The sequence below is a fragment of the Nannospalax galili genome, unplaced genomic scaffold (assembly GCF_000622305.1).
Source record: "Nannospalax galili isolate Female #2095 unplaced genomic scaffold, S.galili_v1.0 scaffold342, whole genome shotgun sequence".
In the NCBI taxonomy this organism is placed as follows: domain Eukaryota; kingdom Metazoa; phylum Chordata; class Mammalia; order Rodentia; family Spalacidae; genus Nannospalax; species Nannospalax galili.
In genome coordinates, this window is record NW_008349359.1 from 2,511,012 (window position 1) to 2,534,629 (window position 23,618).

Consider the following 23,618-nt stretch of genomic DNA (forward strand, 5'->3'; position numbering starts at 1 on the left):
GCCTGAGCAAAAACACAAAAAGGGAAGATGCGTGGAGGGGAAAGGGACACATTGCAATACCTTGGAATTTCAAAGAGCAGTTTCTCATCTCTGAGCTCATGAAGAGGAAGAACAGTACTACAATAGGCTAAAGTAACCTCCTAACTCATTGGTCTTGTTCAATGAGAGAATCTAGGTTATGGCTGAATCTGATATGACAGCTGCCAATAGCTTATAAGCTTTCAGCATTTATCTTAACATGTAATACAAAATTAGATGTGCCTCCTTTCCCTAAAAGCTGGGAACCTGTAAAGAAGGAAAGGAGTTAAAAGGGAATGAAGAACAGCACATCAGGGAAAGGCGAGGGGCTCATGCCTGGGTCATCAAGGGCTGGTTTCTTTTCTCAGTCCACACTATCCAATCTCTCATCTTTTTAGTTTAGCTTCTTTTTTGGCAAGCTGGTCTCAAACTCACTATGTAGCTGAAGATGACCTTTTAAACTCCTGATCTTTCAATCTCCATTTCCCAAACTGAATTACGGGTACACACCACACTTGCAGCCAATACAGTCCAATTCCCAAGTGGCCTAGTGCTAGATTTCCTTTATCTTTAAAAAAGATATATATAAAAATGTTGTTTTAAGTTTTTCCACTCACTACAAATTCATTTCCAGGTTTTTTATCTTCCTATAATTTCTGAAGTCTTCTTAACCTAGATAACTAATTTCACTAATTGAATAGTTTAATAAAATTGTTTGAAAAAAAAAAGTTCCAAAATTTTCTTCTCCCTCGAAAACTCTTTAAAACAAATCACAGCCAAACTCTGGTAGTCTTGTTGACTGCTGCGGATAAGTGAAAAACACCTGGATACAATTCAAGTTTTGTCAAGTGATGCAAATAGATTTTCATGGATTTAAAGGCTGTGTTTTGAGTTTTAAAAAGCATCATAGGTCAAGGGGAGTCTGCATAAAAACTTGGCTTATTCAATGTTTTTAAATAGGTGAACACACACATACATATAATATGAAAAATTTAAACTACTATAAGGAGGTAAATTTCCTATTCATTGTTAGCATAAAATTATGCTATCAGCAAATTCTGTGATTTTATGGTCTCAAAGATCTGCCTCATTCATCCTATTGTTGATCTAAAGCCTCTGGTTCAAGGTACTCAGCAGATATGGTCAGCATCTCCAGTCTATATACCATGCCCATACTATGACCTGCAATCAGAAAAGGCAGACATCTGTTAAGTTGTACAGGGCTATAAGCAGTAAGGCTTCACTTCTGTTACACATTTCTTTAAGACCAAGGATTGAACAAAGTATAGGGAAATATTCAAACCAGTCTACAGCCATATCATCCTAAACATGCCTTTGCCATCTGGTTAGTACTTGGATGTGAGAAAATACTGAAATCATTACTGAGTGAATCTTTGCTGTTCATGTCTTGAGAAACCATGAGGTGATAACTGTCACTTTAATTTTCTGGTGCAAATCTCTACACCAAGAACTAAACTGCAAGCTTAACATATTTTAAAAGCAGAGAGCAAATAATAACATTAGAAAATGTCTTATTGAGCCAGAGATTTCTCAGGGGTTGAAATGTTGAGTTCCAGATTCCCCTGAGTGGATAAGGGCTCTTGTCCCACACTGGGGAGTCACCGGGAACTATAGGAATTCTCTACATACTTCCTACCCTTCTAGCTAGCAATGTTGATGGGTAACACAATTCTGAAGGCTGAGAGTATGTTAAACTTCTCAAATTTCCAGAGAAATGGCCAAAATATGGAAATACCTAAAATATGATGTTTCCAATCTATTCACACATTCTCAAGATACACACAGATTTTATGGAGTAGTGAGGACAGGAACTGGAATGCCTTGATAACCACTTGAAGTTTCCCAGGTACATCTCCCATATTGTCTGAGTCCTAGAATTGCCCCAATTCCCTCCGTAAGGCCTAAAAATGTACTGCGGAGGCTTCCTAACTTGGGTATCTGTTGGCATGTAAGGGCTACCATAATAATTACATGACTTAATCTTATAATGCATTTGTATTAAATCCTAAATGGCTATTCTAAGAATATATTGTCTATAGAAGCAAATCCAAGGAAGTTAAACAGTGCAGCAGGTTACAAGTATCACCTCAGTAAAACAGTTGCTAAATTATCTCTCCCCATAAAATTCCAACACACTGACGACAAAGTACACAAAACTGGGAAAAGGCAGATTTTAAAAAGTGAGTGCAAAGAACTTAAACCCAAAGTACATACACATGACATGCTAAAAGAAGAAATTCTTGCGGCTGGAGAGATGGCTCAGAAGTTCAGAACACTTGCTATTCTTCCAGAGGAATCAGGCTCAATCCCCAGCATCCACATGATGGCTAACAACTGTAACCTCCAGTTTCAAGGGATCTGACACTCTCTTCTGGTCTCTGAGGGGCATTGCGTGCATGTGGTGCACTTACATACATGCAGGCAAAACACTCATACACATAAAATTAAAAATTTTAAATTCAAAAAAGAGTGAAAAGTTTTGTTTTGTTTTTTTCTGAGACAGTGTCTTAACACTGTAACCCAGGATGGACTTAAATTCATTATGTAGCACAGGTTGGTCTCAAACTTTTAGCAATCCTGCCTCGGTCTCTTGAGTGTCACGATTGGAAACATCAGCCACCATGCCTAGCTAAGAAGTTTTTAAAATATAAAGAACTTTGATCTCTAAGGCTAAATCTAGATTATATTTTAGGATAGCATTTTCAAGATGCATTTTTCTTTAGGCCACTAAAAGTTTGAATTGTGAGTCCTGTTTCTCCTATTGCCAATTCCTAAAGTTAGATTAGGAATGTAAAAATTTCTGCCCCTGGGGAAAAGGCACCTGGTTTTCAAAGTTATGTGGGTGTAAAAAATCTCATGATGATTTAATTATCTGATCTAAGTTTTTAAAACATGCGGCAATGCACACCTTTTTCTTTGTAGAGTGGATACAACTCAGAAACAGCCTAGGAATTTGTGGCTGGGAGGAAACCTGTGCCTGCTGAAGCCCCTCAAGTTCCCACAGTGGCCAGGGATACAACAGAGGAAGTGGCACATGTAGAACAATGAACCAGCACCCAGTGGTTTAGTGTCTAAAGCAAAGCATGTAGATAGTGAGGACAGTGGGTCTCTTACCTTTTGCTACTTATTTAGACCTTGATTAACTTGGCAACCTTTGCCAAAAACATTCATTGCAAAGAATACAAGCAAAAAACTAACCATAACTCTGCTACTGTTGGCAAGGCCAGCTTGCACAACCAGAGTGTGTGATAAGTGCCTGACTACTGACTACAGCTTTGTGTTGAATTGAATATGATCCCATTTCTCTTTTGTTTACTATCCATTAAAGTTAAATACCTTAGGCTGTGCAAGATTACTAGGTATGATTTTAGTATTTCAAGCAATTCATAGAGCCTGTGGTCAGCATAATTCAGGAGCAACACTACCTAAACTTAGGAGCTAAACTGTTGCTCTACTTTCTGCTCCATCAGAGTAGTCCAAGGACTAGACAAGGGTAAGGGCAGGTGTGACTTGCTTACCTGTTCTGATAGAAGAAACCAGGAGGCACTTGTTTCCCAGATGACCTAACTCCTGCCCATACTACTTTGTTATAATTTTGGCCATGTTCATCATCTTAAATAGTCAAACTGTTTTACAATTATTTGGATAATCTGTGACTGAAATCTGAAATGCCATCAATAAAAACCCCGAAATAGCTGGGCGTGGTGGAGCACGCCTGTAGTCCCAGCACTTGGGAGGCAGAGGCAGGTGGATCTCTGTGAGTTCAAGGCCAGCCTGGTCTACAAAGTGAGTTCCAGACCAGCTGGGGCTACAGGGAGACCCTGTCTCAAAAAAAAGACAAAAAAAAAAAATCCAAATAAAGAATTTAAAAAGCCAAACCAAAACAATAGCTTGATTCTCTGTATCATACTTTAAAAATGAAAACAGAAACAGTCAAAAGTGCTACTTAAGGCTGCCAATTTTTTATTTTCTTTAGATGGGTTCTCACTATGAAGCTATGGCTGGCCCAGAACTCTCCATGTAGACCAGGCTGGACTCGATCTCACAGAGATCTGCCTGCCTCTACCTCCAGAGTGCTGGGATTAAAGGCTTGGGCTACCAACCCCGGCCCTCAACTTCTATTTTTAACTTGAAAGAAATGTAACATCTAAAACACAAACTATTTTTTTTTAACTGTAAAGTCAATCTCTCTAAATCAGGACAGTATTTAATAAAGGGACCTATAGATGAATAAGATAATATTAGTCTATTTTCTTCAGAGTGGAAACATCTTTGGTTAATTCTTTTCCTTACATGCAATATAAAATGCTCACATAATGAGGTTGTTTGTCTCTGGATCTTAATGAGTTTGTTAATGTCATATAGAAAAGGAGGCAACACATTAAAAGGTTGGGAGAAATAAAAAAATAAAAAAAAAGAAAGAAAAAAAAGAAAAAAAAACCATCTGGTGCCCTGTTGCCATCACCTTGGGTTTTGACAACCAGCAGAGACTCTAGCAAGAAAAAGCAACACACACAGCTGGAGCTCCTCAGCTCTTCAATGGTTAGTTACTATCAGCACATTGATTAGACGTCTCTGATTAGAGAGGTCAGTATTGAAAGCTAGCATTATTTTTAGCATTATTTAGCTAATGTAACAGAAAAAAGATCATTTCTTAATTATCCCATATCCCACCCCCACTTACCCCTCAAAAAAGTGACATAAAGAGGCAACTTTTAGGAAATGTTTTAAGAATCAGTTATATCATAATTATAATACCCATCTATCCACTCTAACCATAATGTCAGAACCAGAACTATGTGGCTAACATGAGTAATCTTTGAGCAGTATTACAAGCATATCCCAATAATTCCCCCTATTAAAATAATTTTTAAATGAAAATTAAGTATCTTATTTCTTGGCTTGATAAAGGACTGCCAACCCCTGCACTGTACACCAGTTAGGCAAGAAGAATCTGAGATGTCACATGCCAAGAACATATTTTCAGAGAATGAAGACAGGCAATGCCCAAGTGCACACGAGGCACGCAATAGAAAAGGAAGCTCATCATCTGTGATCTTGAAATTACAAATGGAGAATGAGAAAGAATGAGTATATATAAGCATATGTCTCTCTATATTTATAAATATTTATATAATTTACCATGAGGACATGCACATAGTATTATAGCAACTATTATACAATATTGTACACAAGGATCAGTTTTCCAATATACAGTTGTATTAGATAGACAGTAAATATATCTTATCTACTGCATTGCTCTGTAGTGCTTGAAACTGGAGAGAAGTTAAGATTCCATACTATGCTACATTTCTTATGGGACACTTTATGTCTCAATATAGTGTTCTGAGTTTGTTAAAAAGCTCAACACAAAGAACAAGTTCAGTTCAGTGCAGCTTGAGGGCAGCTCTGATGCAGCATTAGAATATGTTCACTTGGTGAAGAAACAAATTTCTTTCTCTCCCCCCCACCCCCCCAATTCAACTGTTTTAGGTTTGGTAGCAACGCAAGGTCAAAGAGAAAGTACAGATGTTTGCTAGAAGGCAAATTTCAACAGCAAGCAGACCAATTTACCTGACCTCAATACTTTTTAATCACACAAAACACCTACAGAGTATAAAACAGCCCATTTAAAAAGTCTGGGATTCCTTAATTTTGCCTGATTCCTGCAAACAGGAGACTGAAATTAGAACAAATACAATCATCCTTACAACTTTATAAATTGAGATTACATGGAAATCAGGTTAAGAAGCCCAACTATTAAACGAAAAAACAAGAACCAGCTAACAAAACATTAAAAGAAAAATGTTTAGCTTAAATTTCCCCAGATATTCCTTATTGGCTAAATGTACAAAATAAAAATCCAAAGATTCTAAGCCTCATTAACATACTTAATTTCGTTCTAAATCTCTAAAAGTTTAAGTCACATTCCAAAGTGCTGTTTCTCCTAGTACCATCTTGAGGCTGATATAGAAAGACATGAAGGAAGCAGTCTCCTTCAGTCAGTTTCCTTCCACAAGGAGGAAAGGTACCCAGGTATGATAGCATTCTTCCACCTGGAAGGACACTGTCCCACTATCTGTCCTCCTCTCCAAACACCAAAGCCTGTAAAAGACAGCTCTAGTTGGACATTTCTTTCCTAAGTTTCTGTTTCCTTGTCACAAAAAAAAGAAAAGAAAGGAAAAAGAAAAAAAATGTACTGAGTTAAGAAAGATTGCTCAAAGAAAAATATGAGGATCTGACTAAATAAAAGTGGATTTTAAAGTCTCAGCATGAGCTGTTGAAACACATATTAGATGTATTGTTAAGAGGTAAGAAACATGAACTTAAAAAAAATAAAACCCAGGGAAGATACTACAAATGAGGCAGAATAAAGGTACAGATTCTCAAGACACTAATTAAACATACAAACCAAATATATCTGAGTAGTAGTTTCGTGGCAACAGTTCCTTATATATTCTAATATCTGAGCAATTATTCTCCAAGGCTGGGAAGTTTTAAGTAAAAATATCAAGTATTTTCACAACACAGTCTCTGAGCAGAGGCTTAAAAAATTAAGCAAAACCCCTTAAGATACCATTCTATTTCCTGCTCTCAACTTTATTTCAAAGGCAGCTAAAAACTGAAAGCTCATTTAATGAGTTTCTCCCCCTTGGATTTTGCTGGACTGCAGCTTCCTATGCAAAGGCATTGACTCCTGATCTGCTTCCTACCTGCCTTAGGTAATTCCTTAGCATATATTTATGTCTTCTTATAAATAACTGATCATGTTTCTTTTGCAAGAGAAGATCAACACGGATTGTTTGAAATAGCACAGGGACACACATGCATCAGGTCTACGAGGAAAATCTCACACCTTTCCTAAAGATGCAACCTGGCTCCTATCTGCTGAGTTTACCGGCTGGCTTACTCTTCCCTGTGGGGGTTTTAGAGCTGGCCGAATGGTGGTGGAGGCTGCCAGATCCTTTTGGGCCATTCTTGCTGGGTTTGCAATGCTCTTGTTGGCAGGACCTCCTAGAGGATGACGATCCTGAGTGGCTGGGAGGTGACTTGCTTCTCCCCAGATGTGGGGACGAACTCCTCTGGTCATGGTGGGGCCGTCCAGCCCTAGATGGTGAGGAACTAGATGTACGAGGCAAGGACGAGCTTCGAGGAGAGGCACTGGGACTCCTGCGAGGGACAACTGGGCTCTTGGGTGGAGTTTTTGGATTGTGAGGAGATCCTGGGCTCTTACTTTGAGTAGCACTCCGAGGTTTCTGAGATCCATTTTGAAGAATTTGGGCCAGGCGAGAGAAAAGGTCTGAGTCTGAGTTACTACTCCCTAGGACTTTGTATCTGCGCAGCCTTAAAAAAATAAAGAAGAATTATTTTCATTTTAATTCATTATAAGTGTGCCTACAAGTCACAGTATCCCAAGTCATAATGTGCATGAGGTATGTCAAAACCAGAAAGTACACTACAGGATTCAAAGTCACTCTTCATATACTAGTTCACTCTTCATGACCCTGGACAAATTACCATCTGCTAGGTATATTTATTTTTCCTTAAAAAAAAATGTTTGTTTCCTTTGACAGAGTGGTCCTATATAGCCCACACTGGCCTAGAAACCCTACTGTATCCCAGGCTGGCCCTGAACTTGAGATTTTCCTGTCTCAGCCTCCCAAGTGTTGGGATTACAGGTATGTGCCATCTCCTAGCTTCCCATGGAGACACTGTCTCCCAGGGTCACCAAGAAGATCTGATGTAGTAGTAACACAAGTACTTGAGGAATGTCTGCCACAAAGAAGCACTTTAATGATGGGCATTCTTAGCATCCTATGGCATGTTTGCCCTTCTAATTTTTTTTTTTTTTTTGTCTTTTTTTGGTCTTTTTGAGAAAGGGTCTCCCTGTAGCCCCAGCTGGCCTGGAACTCACTATGTAGACCAGGCTGGCCTTGAACTCACAGAGATACACCTGCCTCTGCCTCCTGAGTGCTGGGACTAAAGGCATGCGCCCTTCTAATTTTTAATGTTACAAATTATCTCTAGCATGCTAACACATGAGACAAAACAAGACATACTAGGAAGACTGCTAGGACAAGAATTCTGCAAACATTGTATCCCACAATCTATCTTCAATGTCAACTATACTTACTAATAGCAAAAGCTAGAAATATAAATATACCATATTCCAACCTCATTTAATACTTTCCAAAAGAAGCCAGGCATAGTGGCTCACACCTGTAATCCCAGCACTAGGAAGGCAGAGTCAGGCAGAGATCTGTGAGATCAGGATCAGCCTGGTCTACACAGTGAGTTCTAAGCAAGCTGGGGCTACAGGGAGACTCTGTCTCAAAATAACAAAAACAACAATGAAAACCAAAAAACAAAACAATAAAACTCTGAAGTCACTGGCTTCTCTGGACCTCAGTTTTTGTGCCTAGAAATAGGTTAGATGAGGCTGGAGGTGGAGGTAGGGACTGACTGCCACTCATATTGACCACTGAGTATGGACCCTGGCACTTGAAAGTCAGACAGTATTCCCATAAGTAACATGGGCTTCTCTGTCTTCAGTGTCTTTCTGGTTTGGCCTATGAATCAAATAAAGCAGTATAGATAGAAAGCTGTTTTATAAACTATGAAGCACTCCAGAAGAATACTTTAATGGCAATACTAAATAATACAGTATTAAGGGCCTTAAGGCCCTTCCATTAATAAAACTAGGTAATTTAAGGTACAGAGCTGGGCAATGGGTCAGTGGAGAAAGCATGAGGACCAGAATTTGGATCCCTAGAATCCATAAAAGCCAGGGAGGCATGAGGACCACCTGTAATCCCAGCACTTGAAGGCAGAACTAAGGGCTCCCCAGGGCACACTGGCTAGCTAGACTACTGAATCAGCAAGCTCTAGGTTCAATGGGAGACTCTTCCTAAATAAATAAAGTGGAGAGCAAATGAGGAAAACATCAACATCAACTTTGTCCTCTACATGCAAGCAGACACATGAGCACAAGCACCCCCACACACACATGTAAGCACATGCATGTACACCACACACATACACACATATAAAAAAATTTAAGTATGCAGCAAAGGAATAGGCAAAGGAAAGGAAAAGAGTATTGGAGCCAAAAAGATTTCATGTCTTAGGGAAAATGAGCATGGGGATATTACCAATTCCTTGTAAAAAACTTCATACTATGTAAAATAATAAACTTCCAAGATACTAAAGCCTACACAAACCCAAAAAACTAGGGCACCGCAAGACTTTCTTAACAAAAACAGTGTTGAAAGGACCTGCCTAACCATAATATAAAATACAGAAGTATTAAAAAGTTCAGCTCAAGGGGCTGAAGAGATGGCTCAGCAGTTAAGAGCACTAAGTGGCTGCTCTTGCAGAGGGCCCCATTTAGGCTCCCAGCACCCACATGCAGCTAAAAACCATCTGTAACTCCAATTCCAGGGGATCTGATGCCCTCTTCTGACCTCCACCAGCATTGCATGACAGGGGTGCGCATACACGCATGCAGGCAATAAACTCATAAAATAAAAATAATAAAAAATATTTTAAAAATTCAGTTTTGGGGACTGGAGAGATGGCTCAGCAGTTAAGACCACTGGCTACTCTTTCAAAGGATCTGGGTTCAGTTTCCAGCACCCACATTGGCAACTAACAACCATGCAGAACTCACTCCAATTCCAGGGACTCCAACGCCCTCTTCTGGCCTTCACAGGCATTGCATGCATGAGTGTTTAATGTACATGCTGGCAAAACACTTGTATAAATAAATAAATAAATAAATAAAACAAATAATTAGGATTCAGTTCTGTATGCACTATATTTTTCTGCCAAGCAAAAGGCACCATAATCCAAGTAAAAGGCAAATCACAGACCAAGATAAAATGTGTTTAATACATTTTGAAAAGGGATTAGGAATTAAGAAAAACCACTAGGGTACTTGACATAAACATGGTCAACAACTCATAAAAGCAGCTCAAGTAAAAATATTTTTAAAAACCTAGTTTCATGAAAAATCAAATACAAATTAAAACATGAGATAACCTGCACTGCAGAAGCAATGCAACTACAACTGCCATATATATACATATACACGTATTCAAACTACAACTGCCATATATATACATACACAGTCAAACTACAACTGCCATATATATACATACACACATATGTATTCAAACTACAACTGCCATATATACACATATATACATATACATTGAAATTGATCTCTCAAAAAATAAAGCCAAGTTTGGTGGCACACACCTGTAATTCCACCACTTGGGAAGCTGAAGCAGGAGAATTTTGAGTTTGAGGCCAGGCTGGGCTATACAGACTATCTCAACAAACAAACCAACAAAAAACCCCCAAAACAACAGCAAAAATTGGGGGCGGGGGGTGGTAAGTTCAATCCCTGGAACCGAAGGTGCCGACTCCTGAAAAGCTGTCCTCTGACTTCCACATGTGTGCTGTGACCCCCCTTCCCCCCATACCCGCAGAGTAATTAAAACAACAACAACAAACAATTGTGCTAGGGATGTAGCTCAGCAGTAGAAAGTTGTCTAGCATGCACTAAACCTGCACATAACCAGGCACAGTGGCATAAGCCTGTAATTCCAACACTCAGGGGATAAAGACAGGATTGAAGTTCAAGGTCATCCTTGGCTACACGGCAAGTTGGAAACCAAGTCTGGGCTATATGAGACTCTCAAAACAAACAAATGCCAAACCAAACCAAAACTCCCAAACCAAAACCCAACAAACAAAAAACAAAAAAAAAACTAACATTATGTTGAACATTCTTGAATCAAGATCCATAATAACCACTATCCAAAAAAACTCAAAGTTTTTGAGCATTGACATGATATCATAAGTAGAAAATTCACACTATAACTCTGTTTCATGCACAAAATTAAAAATCATATAAAACTACTTTCATATTATATGTCCATATATGTGTGTATACATGTATGTAAATTTAATGAATTTCATGTTTATACCTAGTGGCTATCCCAAAATATCTAACATTAAAAAAAATCCAAAATCTGAAAAAAAAACCCCAATCCAAAATGCTTCTGAGTCCTAATAATGTTGCGTAAGCAGTACTGCACTGCACTGCTGGTGAGAGCAGAGAAGGGAGCCCAGAAACTGCTGGCAGGAGGATAGTTAGTAAGATGTTCTGGGGAAAGCAGTTTGAATATACAAAAATTTCAGGTATGCAAACACTAGCAATTTTGGTTTTAGACATCTACATTCTAGAACTATGGGTTACATACTGAAAACCTACATACAAAGCTATTTACTACAGCACTGTTTATGAAAGCAAACAATCTAGAAGCAATCAAAATGTCCATTAACAGGAAAAGTTTAATAATTTATAGCATACCGAGATCATGTAGTATTATATAGTATTTTTTTAAAGAGTGGGAGCCAGTGGCAAATACGTACAATCCCAGTACTTGAGGGATGGAGGCAGGAGGATCAGGAATTCAAGGCCAGCACAGGTTATATGAGATCCTGACTCAAAAAAAAAAAACAAAAAAACAACAAGAAAAGGATGAGATAGACCCATGTGTAGCAATATGGAAAGATGACTGAGATATAATAGGTCATTATGGACAATATTATAAGATCCCAGTTTCATCCTACACTTTATATGAGTAAGGAAATGAAAATAGGTAGACTTCATATGATTTCTGTGATATTTTAACCTTTTTCAAACTTTCTGGTTTTAAAATGTTTTGTGGTTTGTGTGCATGTGTGTGCACATGTCTGAGCACTTGTGGAGGTTGCAGTCTTTCTCAATCACTTCTCTACTTTCTTTCTGACACAAAGTCTTTCACTGGACCTGACATTCACCAATTCAGTAGACTGGTTGGCCAGCACGTCTCAGGGATCACACACACACACACACACACACACACACACACACACACACACATCACTACACTCAGTTCTTATCAAGGGTTCTAGGGATCTGAACTTAGGTCCACATGCTTGTGCAGTAAATGTTTTACTGACTAAGCTAGTTCTCTAGCTTTTTTTTTTTTTATTGGTGGGGGTGATAGTCTTTTGAGACCTGTAGTCCCAGCTGGCCTGGCACTGGCTATGTAGACCAGGCTGGCCTTGATCTCACAGAGATCTGCCTGCCTCTGCCTCCCAAGTACTGGGATCAAAGGTGTGCACCACCACACCCAGCTCTCTAGCTAGCTGTTTTTTTGTTTTGTTTTTGTTCTTTGAGACAGGGTCTCCCTGTAGCCCCAGCTGGCCTGTAACTCACTATGGAGGTCACCTTGCCTTGAACTTGTGGTGACTATCTTGCCTCAGCCTTCCAAGTGCTGGGATTACAGGTCTGTGCCACCATGCCTGGCTTTGTAATCAAGTAATTCACATGGTAGTATAGGTTGTCCCTGGAACTTCATGAATTTAATCCCTAAAGTCTTATGTTAATGTTACTAAGAAAGTGGAAATTTAATCTATGGTGTTTAGAAGTGGGGCCTATGGGATGAGGTCAGGAGCCTCTGTGACTGAATCCTGGTGGCTCTGTAGGTAAAGGGAGAGAGACTAGTTCATGTAGAGATGCACAAGTACTCCTGCCATTATGCAATATGGCTAAGGAGGCATTTGCTAGGGCCTGTGCTTCTTGGAATTCCAGAGAGCTTTTTTAGAAGCCTATTCTTATAAGTTAGCCTGCCTCAGGTAAATCATTATAGCATTTAAGTTGACTAATATATTGGCTCTAAATAGAGATTAAGTATTGATGTCTTTTTGATACCAAGAGCCTCTCCTCACCTAGAAGACAACTCACTGGAAGAGTATGTCAGACATAACTATTTTAGAAATTTGGAATATGTTAAAGACTCCAGAGGAAAGCTTGGACCATAAATTGCAGTTAATTATAATTAAGTTCAGATTTTAACAAGGTAGTAGTTACCTATCCCTCACCCTCAGCCCTGTGGCAGGCAACTGTGCACTAGTTTCTAAAGCAGTTTGCAGACAGCTTGCAAGAATCAGGGTAGAAACAACAACAAAACACCCTGTCTTCTAAATTTTGAGGATCTGTGCTCTAATTTCTTTTTTCTTACCTCCACCACCAGCACTTTTAATTTTACAAAAGTAAAAGTCATAAATTTCACACAAAATACTATTTAGTGAATAGTTCAAACAAAAAATAAGGTTTGTATCAGGCACGCGCAACCTACAGCCAAGGGCCACATGTGTCCCAAGATAGTTATGAATGTGACCCAACACATTTGCGGATGAAAACAGCAATTGCAATGTCAAAAGGTTGAACACCTGGGTGTATATTACTATCACCATCTTGAAATTTCTGAGTAATAAAGTATACTCAGTAAAAACAATACCAACAAATTGCTATGAATTGTACCAATTCTAATGCATGAAGATAATTAAGGCCTCTTAGATGCCTTGGAAGTACTCAACATTCAGTATATTTTTAGAAGAAAAAAATAAACTATTGGGCTCCTGAAGAGATGGTTCAACAGTTAAGCATACTGGTTGCTCTTATAGAGGACCTGGACCTCGTTCCTTGGTGGCTAACAAGCATCAGAAACTCTAGTTCCAGGGATCCAATGTCCTCTTCTGGAATCTATGGGCACTGCATACATGTGTGCATGTACATATAAGCAGGTTCATACACATACACTCACACACATAAACTAAAATTTTTTGATTTTTAGTTGGACATGGTGACATATACCTTTAATCCCAGCACTTGGGAGGTAGAGGCAGGCGGATCTCTGTGAGTTCAAGGCCAGCCTGGTCTACATAGTGAGTTCCAGACCAGCTGGGGCTACAGGAAGACCCTATCTCAAAAAGACAAAAAAAAATTTTTTTTGAATTTTTAAATAAAATTACAGATTGTGCTGAACAGAAAATTGACCTGATAGGAAAAGATCCTATACATTAATTTTCATCCTGCTACTACTAATACTCTTACACTAAATTTCTCCACATTTAACTGATGCACAAAATTAATATATAATCTCATTCTGCAAGCTCCAATAGTGATAAATACATAGACATTTACTTGCTAGCACTGGGTGGGAACTCTTGATCCCTCAAGTTTATTAACCACATCAACCAAGAAATTGCCTAATGATACAAATGGTTTAGGCTACATCACTGAAAAGTGATAGGATGGAACATTTTAGAGAATGGCTTATTTTTATTTTGTTTTGTTTTTTAATTATTTTTATTTTATGTGTATGAGTGTATTGCCTGCATGTATGTAAGTATACCCATGTCATGCAATGTCCTTGGTGGTCAGAAGAGGGCACTGGATCACCTGGAACTAGAGTTACAGATGGGTGTCAGCTGCCATGTGGGTGCTGAAAATTGAACCCAGGTCTTCTCTCCAGCACCCCCCGACACACAAAATTTTAAAAGCAAATTTGAGTAGGCAGAACAATAACTAGAAGACAGGACAATTGATATTACTCAGTCTGAATAACAGAAATTAGAAATTTAGAAAGATAAAAGATTAAAGAAGAAAATAAGAGACTAGCAAGTGGACCAACATAGGCACAGTAGGGGTTTCAACCAACATAGATACAGTAGGGGTTGCAGAAGGAAAGGACAGAAATAGAGACTATTTGAAGAACGGCCAAAAACATCTCAACTTTTATGAAAGACAAGAAGAGTCTATATTCAAGAAGCTCAATGGACTCCAAGCAGGATTGGTCAAAGCAACCTAATCACACAAATCCAACCAAGATATATAATAAAAAAGAACAACAACAAAAAACTCATCTTGAGTGCAACAAGAAAGAAGCCACTTGGTCACATACGAGGGGTCAACAATGAGATTATCAAAAAATTTCCCATCAGAAACTTTGGAGGTCAAAAGGTAGTGGGCTAAGGACTTAGTGGGCTAATGTCAGTCCTCTTGCAGAGGACCTTGGTTTGATTCCCAGCAACCACATGACGGCTAACAGTAGTCCATGACTACAGTTCTAGGGACTCCAACACCCACTTCTGACCCCTATTGGTTACATGACATGGGTGCACTTACACACATGCAGGCAATACACTCATATATATGAAATAAAAATAATAAGGGGCTGGAGAGATGGCTCAGCAGTTGAGAGCACTGACTGCTCTTGCAGAGGACCCGGGTTTGATTCCCAGCACCCACCTGGCGGCTATGAACTGTCCTTAACTCTAGTTCCAGGGTAATCCAAAGCCCTCTTCTGACCTCCACGGCACTGCACGACATGGGTGCACTCACATACATGCAGACAATACACTCATACACATAAAATAAAAATAATAAAAAGAATTTTTTTTAAAGTAAAATATTTTTTAAAAAAGAATTGAGGGGCTAGAGAAATGGGTCAGTGGTTAAAGCACTGGCTGCTCTTGCAGAGGACGGGTTCAAATCCCTGTCCCCACATGGTGGCTAACAACTGTCAGTAACTCCAGTTCCAGACGATCCAACACCCTCTTCTGTCCTCCAGGGGCACTGCATGAATGGGTATACTTACATACATGCAGGCATACCACTCATACACATAAAAATAATCAAAAAAATTTTAGAAACAAACAAAAAAATCCTACATTGAGGAAACAGTCCTTCAAAAGTCAGGGAGAAATTAAGATCCTCTTAGATAAAAACTGAGGTAGGGGACAGCAGCATAGTCAGAGGTAGAGTATGTACTTTGCAAGCATAAGGCCTGGGTTCAATATGTTTACCAAAGAAATAAACATCCACTAACACCAAAAAATGGGAGGAGGGGGCCCTTCATTACCACTTGATCTGCTATCTAGAAATGTTAGATGAAATACTGCAGGTTGAAATGATACTAGACAGTAACTTGAAGCTATGTGAGGAAATAAAGATCTTGGTAAAGATAAATATAAAAATATATAAAGTTGCTGGGCATGGTGGTGCATGCATCTCTGTGAGTTCAAGGCCATCCTGGTCTACGTAGTGAGCTCCAGGCCAGCTGGGACTACAGGAAGACCCTGTCTCAAAAAAAAAAATAGAAGTGAAGGCAGGCAAGCAATCAAGCAAGCAAAAAACATTCTAAAAACTAGCACTCAGAGTCAGGCATGGTGGCGCACACCTTCAATCCCAGCACTGGGGAGGCAGAGGCAGGCAGGCAAATCTGAGTTCAAGGCCAGCCTGGTCTACACATAGTGAGTTCCAGGACAGCTGGGGCTACAGGGAGACCCTGTCTCAAAAAAAAAAGTGACTATTATTTTCATAACTATAATTCTATTTTTTGTTTTCTGCATTTATTTTAAAATAAAGAATCAATTACTAAAGTTAGGCGTGGTGGTGCGCATCCATAATCCCAGCACTCGGGAAGTAAAGCAGGAGGTTCAGGAGTTCTGGGCTACATGAAATCGCCTCTCAAAAACAAAACAAAATAATAAGCTTATGTTTCTGGACATAAAATGAAGCTGCAATTTCATGGAATCAACAAATACAAGTAGTGAGCACAGAGACTTACAGAGACTTAAAGGAGCACAGTTTTTGTATGCTCCTGGAGTTGAACTGACCTGGTATAAATCCAAATTAGAATCTTAGAATGTATTTCCATGGTAGCCACAATGAAAATAGGTGTAGAATATACATAAAAGGAAAATAAGGAATTTAGGGGCTGGAGAGATGGCTTAGCAGTTAAGAGAGCCTGCAGAAGACCCGGGTTTGAATCCCAGCACCCACGTGGTGGCTAATAACCATTCATAACTCCAGTTCCAGGGGATCCAACTCCCTCTTCTGTCCTCCGAGGGTACTGTATGACAGAGGTGCACTTATAAGCAGTGCATAACACTCATACACATAAAATAAAAATAAATTTTAAAAAATTTTAAAGGAGTTTAAGGGTTTCACTTAAGAAAAAAAAATCAGCCAAACAGAAAAGAAGATAGAGATGAAATAAATAAGGGACACAATACTGTCAGGCAGGCTGATGAGATCGCTCAGTGGGTGAAGTTGCTGCCAAGCCTGACAACCTGAGCTGGATCCCCAAGACCCACATTGTGGAAGGGGAAACCGATCCTCACTAGCTGTCCTCTGATCTCCAACACACACACACACATACACACACACACACACACACACACACACACACACACAGAATAATAAAATGTAAATAAATAGAATGCTGTAAGGCATATAGAAAACATCAAAATGATAGAAGTCTATTCTTACTAGTCAGCCTTTAAAAGAAAAGAAATTGGCAGACACTGTAATACGAATGATCCTAGAGACTTTCTGCTAAATAAAATAAGCCAGAAGCAAAAAGACAAATACTCTATGATTCTACTTACATGAAGTATTCATAGTGATCAGAACCATAGAGAAAGAAAGTAGATTAGTGGTTTCTGGGGCTTGGAAATGGGAGTTTGTCATTTGGTGGGTATAGAATTTCAGTTTAATATGTTGAAGAGTCCTTGAAATGGATGGAGGTGATAATTGCAAAGCAAAGTTAACACAGTTAATGCCACTGAAAAGGGTATTTTAAATGATTAAGATGGAAAAATTCTGTGTTGGGTATATTTTACCACAATAAAATTGGAAACAAAAAGCAATATCCCGGATCAATCTCTACTATGCCATAAGGCCTGTAGAAAAGAAAACAGGTACTCAAGAGCACTAAGAAATAACTGCTACTTCAACTGTAAACCTAAAAATTTACAGCCAATTTTGAAAGAGATGCATCTTAGCTCTGGAAATTGTTATTGAATATGTCAATGCTGTTGTAATGAAATGCTTCTTCTAATTATATGGTTATTAAATAAATAATGTTTTTTAAAGTAAAAAAAAAAAAAGAAATAACTGCTACTACTCATGTACTCATGGATTCATGTACAGCATATGTGAAAATACTGTCACACACTTAACAGAAAGTAAGCAAGAAGCATTACCTGGCTTCTACCCCAGGCCTTATTGGTGGCTTTCCCGGTGGTGGCCGAGGCAAGAACTGAGGTGAAGCTGATCTATTATTGACTTGATCTGTGTTGACCCAGGAAACTGGCCTTGGAATCTTGCTCTTTTTAGACTGGGAGATGATGGGTGACAGAAAGCTATCTTCAGCTGATCTACTCAGGTGAGAATCTACTGCCAGTCTGGAAAAGGGTGGGAAGACGTCCTCCTCAGAAAAGGGAACAGGAACACCAGGTAGTTTCTCCTCTATCAACTTATCAGAGGCACTTGAGAAGTCACCCAGGAAAGACTTGAATTGCCTTTTTTCCAACAGAAGTTTGACTAGTTCTGGCTGATAAGCTTTCTTCTGGAGGAGCTTTTCTTTTGCAGAGACTGCAGAGGATGATTCAAAAGTGGAATCTATCTCTTGTGCTAAAACAGGGATTCGGCTATGTCTGGTTACAAAGGATGACCTAACCACATCCTTCCGGGCTGGAGGCCCATGCTCACTCTCTGAAACACAATGATAGAACTCTCCATTTCTAGGAGCTATTTTCTCCCTCTTACCCTCTTGGTGCAAAAAAGTAGAAAGGTCTCCTTGATAACCTGGCAAATCTTCACTCTTGATGTCATCATTCTTAAATAGCTTATTTTTTTTCACTGCTGCCACCTGGCCTATCTGTCCTTCAGCATGTGGGTCAATGACGCTTAGAGAAATTTCTGAAGTTCCAACTGCCAAAAGCTTCATTAGCTCATGTTTTTTGTCTTGATTTGGCACCACATTAAAATTCTGTATCTTTGACACATCAAGAGGTTCAGTGGTAGCTGAGTGATCCCTTTCTGCAGTTACTAAGTCTCCTGGGAGAGAGATTTCAACACAATTCTGGCCTTTACTTAACTTCTCATCTTCATTATCTGACCCTAGAAGAATGCTTTTTTCTTCAGTTTCTCCAGGGACAGTTTCAGCTTCTCTCACAACTAATCTATTATGGTCAATAAGGTCTTTTGGTCCCAAGTCTTGAGATGTATCACCATCTCTAATATTGGGTAATACGTCATGACCAATGTGATCTACCTGAAGTCCCATATCTGTTCTGCTTCCTCCACTAGGAGGTTCACCGTCTGTTATAACCAAGCCAGAGAAGTTTTCCCTCGGAGAATAAAGTTCCACTGTAGGCTCCATGGGCTGAAGATCTTTCTTCTCTGGTTGTGGACCATAATGAAAGCTTCCTGAAGTTGACTGTGTTGATGCCACAGAAGGTCTAGGAATCGTAATCTGGAGGAGGAAAAAATGTTAAATATTATGTGGGATCTCAATCAAGATACATAGTTTGAGATATGACAGTTCAAGCTTCAATTTATAAGAGGAGCAAAGATGTTTATCAGTATCCCCAACTCATATTAAATAAGCAATGGTGAATAAAGATGAACACCACCCAAGTTCCTCTCAAAGGAACCGGACAGAGAGATTTCCCTTTATCTTGTCCTGGTCATTCCTTTAACATGTGCTATGCCCTGAAAGACTGATTCCAACAGACTGCACCATTCTGGTTCCCCTGCTTTTTCCAATTTCTGCTTGAATGTGCCAAATGGGTGGCACCCATGAGACACGAAATTCTACTGCTACTAAGACTGAAGTAATTTTAGTTATAAATGAATACAATTCTCTGTCTCTGCTGGATAGCTTTAGTTGTCAACTTGACACACCTGGGTAGAGGGAGCCTCAACTGTGGCCATGTCTGTGGGGCATTTTCTTGATTGTTGAGTGATGTGGGAGGGCCCAGCCCACTGTGGGCGGTGCCACCTCTGGGCAGGTGGTCCTGTATTATATAAGAAAGCAGGAGGAACACAGGCCAGGGGAGCAAGCCAGTAAGCAGTGATCCCCTATGACCTATGCTTCAGCTCCTGCCTCTAGGTTCCTGCCCTGAGTTCTTACCTTGGGCTAACTGATGAACTGTGACCCAGGAGATGTAAGCCAAATAAACCCTTTCCTCCCCAAGTCAGAGTGTTTTGTCATAGCAATTGAAAACAAACTAGAATATATACATATATTTTTCTCCCTCCCTCCCTCCTTCCCTCCCTCCCTCCCTCCCTCCCTCGCTCTCGCTCTCGCTCTCGACCAGGCTGGCCTTGATCTCACAGAGATCTGCCTGCCTCTGCCTCCCAGGTGCTGGAGAGATGGTTCAGTGGTTAAGAGCAATGACTACTCTTGCAGAGGACCCAGATTTGATTCCCAGTACCCACATGATGGCTAACAACCATCCATAGCTCCAGTTCCAAGGAATCCGATGCCTCTTTTGATCCCTGTGAGCATTGTACAACCAGGTGTACTTACATACATGCAGGCAATACACTCATATACATAAAATAAAAATAATAAATAGAATATTAAAAAATATTTTTGAGAAATCAAATAAACTTGAATCACTTAATGAAGACCATTAAGTTTTAGGAAAACAAAGCAAAACAAAATTACTCTAAATTTAAATCCAAATGAATTTGGAGTGGTCACAGGAGATTTAGCTTAGATCCAAGCTGTATCCAAGGAGATGAAAATAAGGTACTTGAGATCGATTTCATTTAGTGTTAGGAACATAATTAGATTTATAGACATGTAAAGCCTGCCCTAAGACCAGTCCTGAGAGAAACCACCTAACTAACATCCTGAAATAACTCCCAAAGGGAAAGACAGGCATGGTGGTACACACCTATCATCCCAGCATTGGGAGGCTGAGGTACAAGGATTTTGAGTTTGAGGTCAGTGTGGGCTGTGTTGCAAGATTGTGTCAAAATAAATTAAAATTAAAAAAGGAACCAGAGTTCTGAGGATGTTTCAGGTTAATCCAAGATAGGCTGCCTGGGTTCAGAACTGACCTCTTACAATAATTCCAGACCTATAGTGAACTTGGGGAAAAGCACTAAGTTCTATTGGTGATGTTACCCTCAAGGAAGTCACCACCTACTTTCTGAACACTTAAATATCTTTCTAAACTATCTTATCCAAAATATACTGAGGCAAATAGCAATTTTTCTAGCATATTTTTATTATATTTATTTGTGTGTGTGTGTGTGTGCCTGTATATGTGTGTGTACCATAACACACATGGAAGCCACAGGATAGCCAACAGGAATCAATTTGTTCTTCTACCTTGTGGGTCCCAGAGATCAAACTCAGGCTGTCAGGCTGGCAGCAAGTCCTCATGTGTGTGTGTGAGTGTGAGTGTGTATGTGTGTGTGTGAACTTTTTTATTATATTTACGTATGTATGCACGTATGTGTGTAGGGGCACACATTGTCACAGCTTGCACATAGAAATCAGAGGACCATGCATAGAAATCTGATCTCTCCCTCTACCATATGAGTCCTGGGAACTGAACTCAGGTTGTCAGACTTGACAACAGGCACCTTTACCTGCTAAGCCATCTCACCGTCTAGTATATTTTTCAAATAATACCAAAATCTGAAATTTATAGTACTTCACCTTTTAAAGTTACTTGAGCCCTAAAAGTGTGAAATTATATTAAGTACCAAATAACAAGGAAGATGAATACCTACATTCACAATAAGACAAAAATAGTCACCTCACTATTATATGTGATTCCAAGTAGTCAAACATATGCGTTTATAAGAACAAGGCCAGGACTGGAGAGATGGCTCAGCGGTTAACAGTACTGGCTGTTCTTGCAGACAACCTGGGTTCAAATCCCAGCACTCACATGATGGTTAACAACTATCTGTAACTCCAGTTCCAGGGGATCCACCACCCTCTTCTGTTTTCTGTAAGCAATGTACAACACATGTGCACTTATATACATGCAGACACTCACACATAAAAATAAAATAAAATAAAATAAAAAGAATGCCACACTGGTCTTCTGAGATTGAAGCTAGTAGTCACTTCTACCATTCTGAGATTAACTCACTTTAGACTGGTATATAATGCACGTGTATGTGTGATATGTAAAGAGGATTACCAATCATATATAGAAAAGATATAAACCAACTATCATATTGGAGAACGTCTTCACGAACATCTTGAGCAATTATGATACACTGTGTATAACTTACCCTCATAATATTTCCATAGCCCTTTAAATTTTATAAGATACTCTTAAAAATCATTTTTACAAATTCTAGGTAGCTTTTGCTAAGTTTTTTTCTTCTCTAATTTTAACTGAATTTTATTTTTAACACAAGTTCATAAATGAGGAAAAACAAAGCCAAGAAAAGTCATAGATAGATAGGACTTCAGAGTTTTGAAAGCCATGTATAGCACAGACTACTGACATGCAGCACATGCTCTCAAATCAGGCCTGGAAAGTCTTCAGAAACACTGACAAGATGCAAAGAGGAAAGCCAGGATCAAGAGCTGGATATAGAGAAGAGAGAACTAATTCAAAGTGTGGCTGAAAATGCTTCCTTAACCTTGGAGTACAGAGACAGAAAAGCAATTAACATGGAATTAAAAGATTTTCCAGCAAGCTGCATGCATCTTTCATACCTTTCATTTCTATAATGCATAACCATTAAGGCATAATTTTTTTCTTTTGGGACAAGGTCTTGCTATATATATATATAGCCCAACCTAGCCTTCAACTCACAACAATCCTCAACTAAGCCTCAACCTTCCAAGAACTGGGATTAGAGATGTCAACCACCATGCCCAGCTGAGGCATAATAATTCAATCATTTCAACTCTTTTTATTCCTTAGTTGTATCATCTATACTTTTCTACAGAATTACAAAAATCACCTCAGTATTTTCCATTTCTTTCATATTTTCATAGTTTTACCAATGCCTACTACTAATATTTCCATACTAATGAGTACATAAGTCTCATTTATTTTCCTTATTATTTCTTTAATTATTAAAATTAGGGAAACTGTCAAATAGAATTATTTTATGTAATTATGTTCAGGCAGAGCAGCATTATTTCTGTTGTATCGTGTTTGGAATTGGTTGTGTAAAAGAGATCCCTAAACCAATTATCAAGTCCAATTTAATTTACAAATTACCATTCTGTTTTTCTCTTGTTCAAGGACAATAAGAACCCTGGGAAATTAAACATTCATATTCAAACAGACTTCTTACAATGAAAGGTATAATATCTATCTTTAATTTTGATCTGTGAACCAAGAAAATTTAGAGGTGATACAGGTATTAGAATAATTTATTGTTCTGAACAGAGCCAAGAATAAACTGAGTTACAAACAAATTTATAACCTATTAAAAATTTACATTTTAAGCTGGGCATGGTGGTAAATGCTTGTAATCCCCACACTCAGAAGGCTGAGACCGAGGCAGGAGCACTGCTGAGGGTTCCAGGCCATTCTTGGCTACATAGTAAGTTCAAGGCTGCCTATGCTTCACAGCAAGCAAAACCTTGTCTCAAACAACAAAAGCTCTTATATTCTAAATATCTACATTTTCTTTGGGCCATTCAAATTCTACTACAGACTTTGGTTACTTTTGTTGAAATGAGGATTGACTCTAGAATCTCACACATGCTAGGCAAATGTTCTGCTGAGTGGTAAGGCTTGTGAATAAACACTGTTGTTTAAACATGATTTGTATATCACATTTCTATTTAAAAAACAGTGCATAGCAGTAGCAATGTGGAATAACAAGAGGCCACCTCCCACTCTCCCCCTATTGCTTACCTTATTTATTTATTTATTTATTTATTTAT

The 23,618-nt window shown here is 38.9% G+C and overlaps 1 protein-coding gene across 5 annotated transcripts in view; it reads right to left on the reverse strand.

Annotated features, from left to right (window-relative positions):
- Positions 1–662: 662 nt before the first annotated feature.
- The window catches only part of Ttbk2 (tau tubulin kinase 2), a 170,168-nt gene continuing 147,212 nt past the window's right edge, over positions 663–23,618 (reverse strand). For 4 of the 5 annotated variants that reach the window (XM_029570228.1, XM_029570227.1, XM_029570229.1 and 1 more), the window contains 2 exons: positions 17,932–19,205; positions 663–7,383 (listed from right to left, as the gene is read on the reverse strand). In XM_029570228.1, coding sequence (XP_029426088.1) covers positions 6,921–7,383; positions 17,932–19,205 — 1,737 coding nt within the window. In that variant the 3' untranslated portion in view covers positions 663–6,920. The remainder of the gene's footprint in view (positions 7,384–17,931; positions 19,206–23,618) is intronic. The other variant, XM_008846835.3, reaches the window with a different exon arrangement.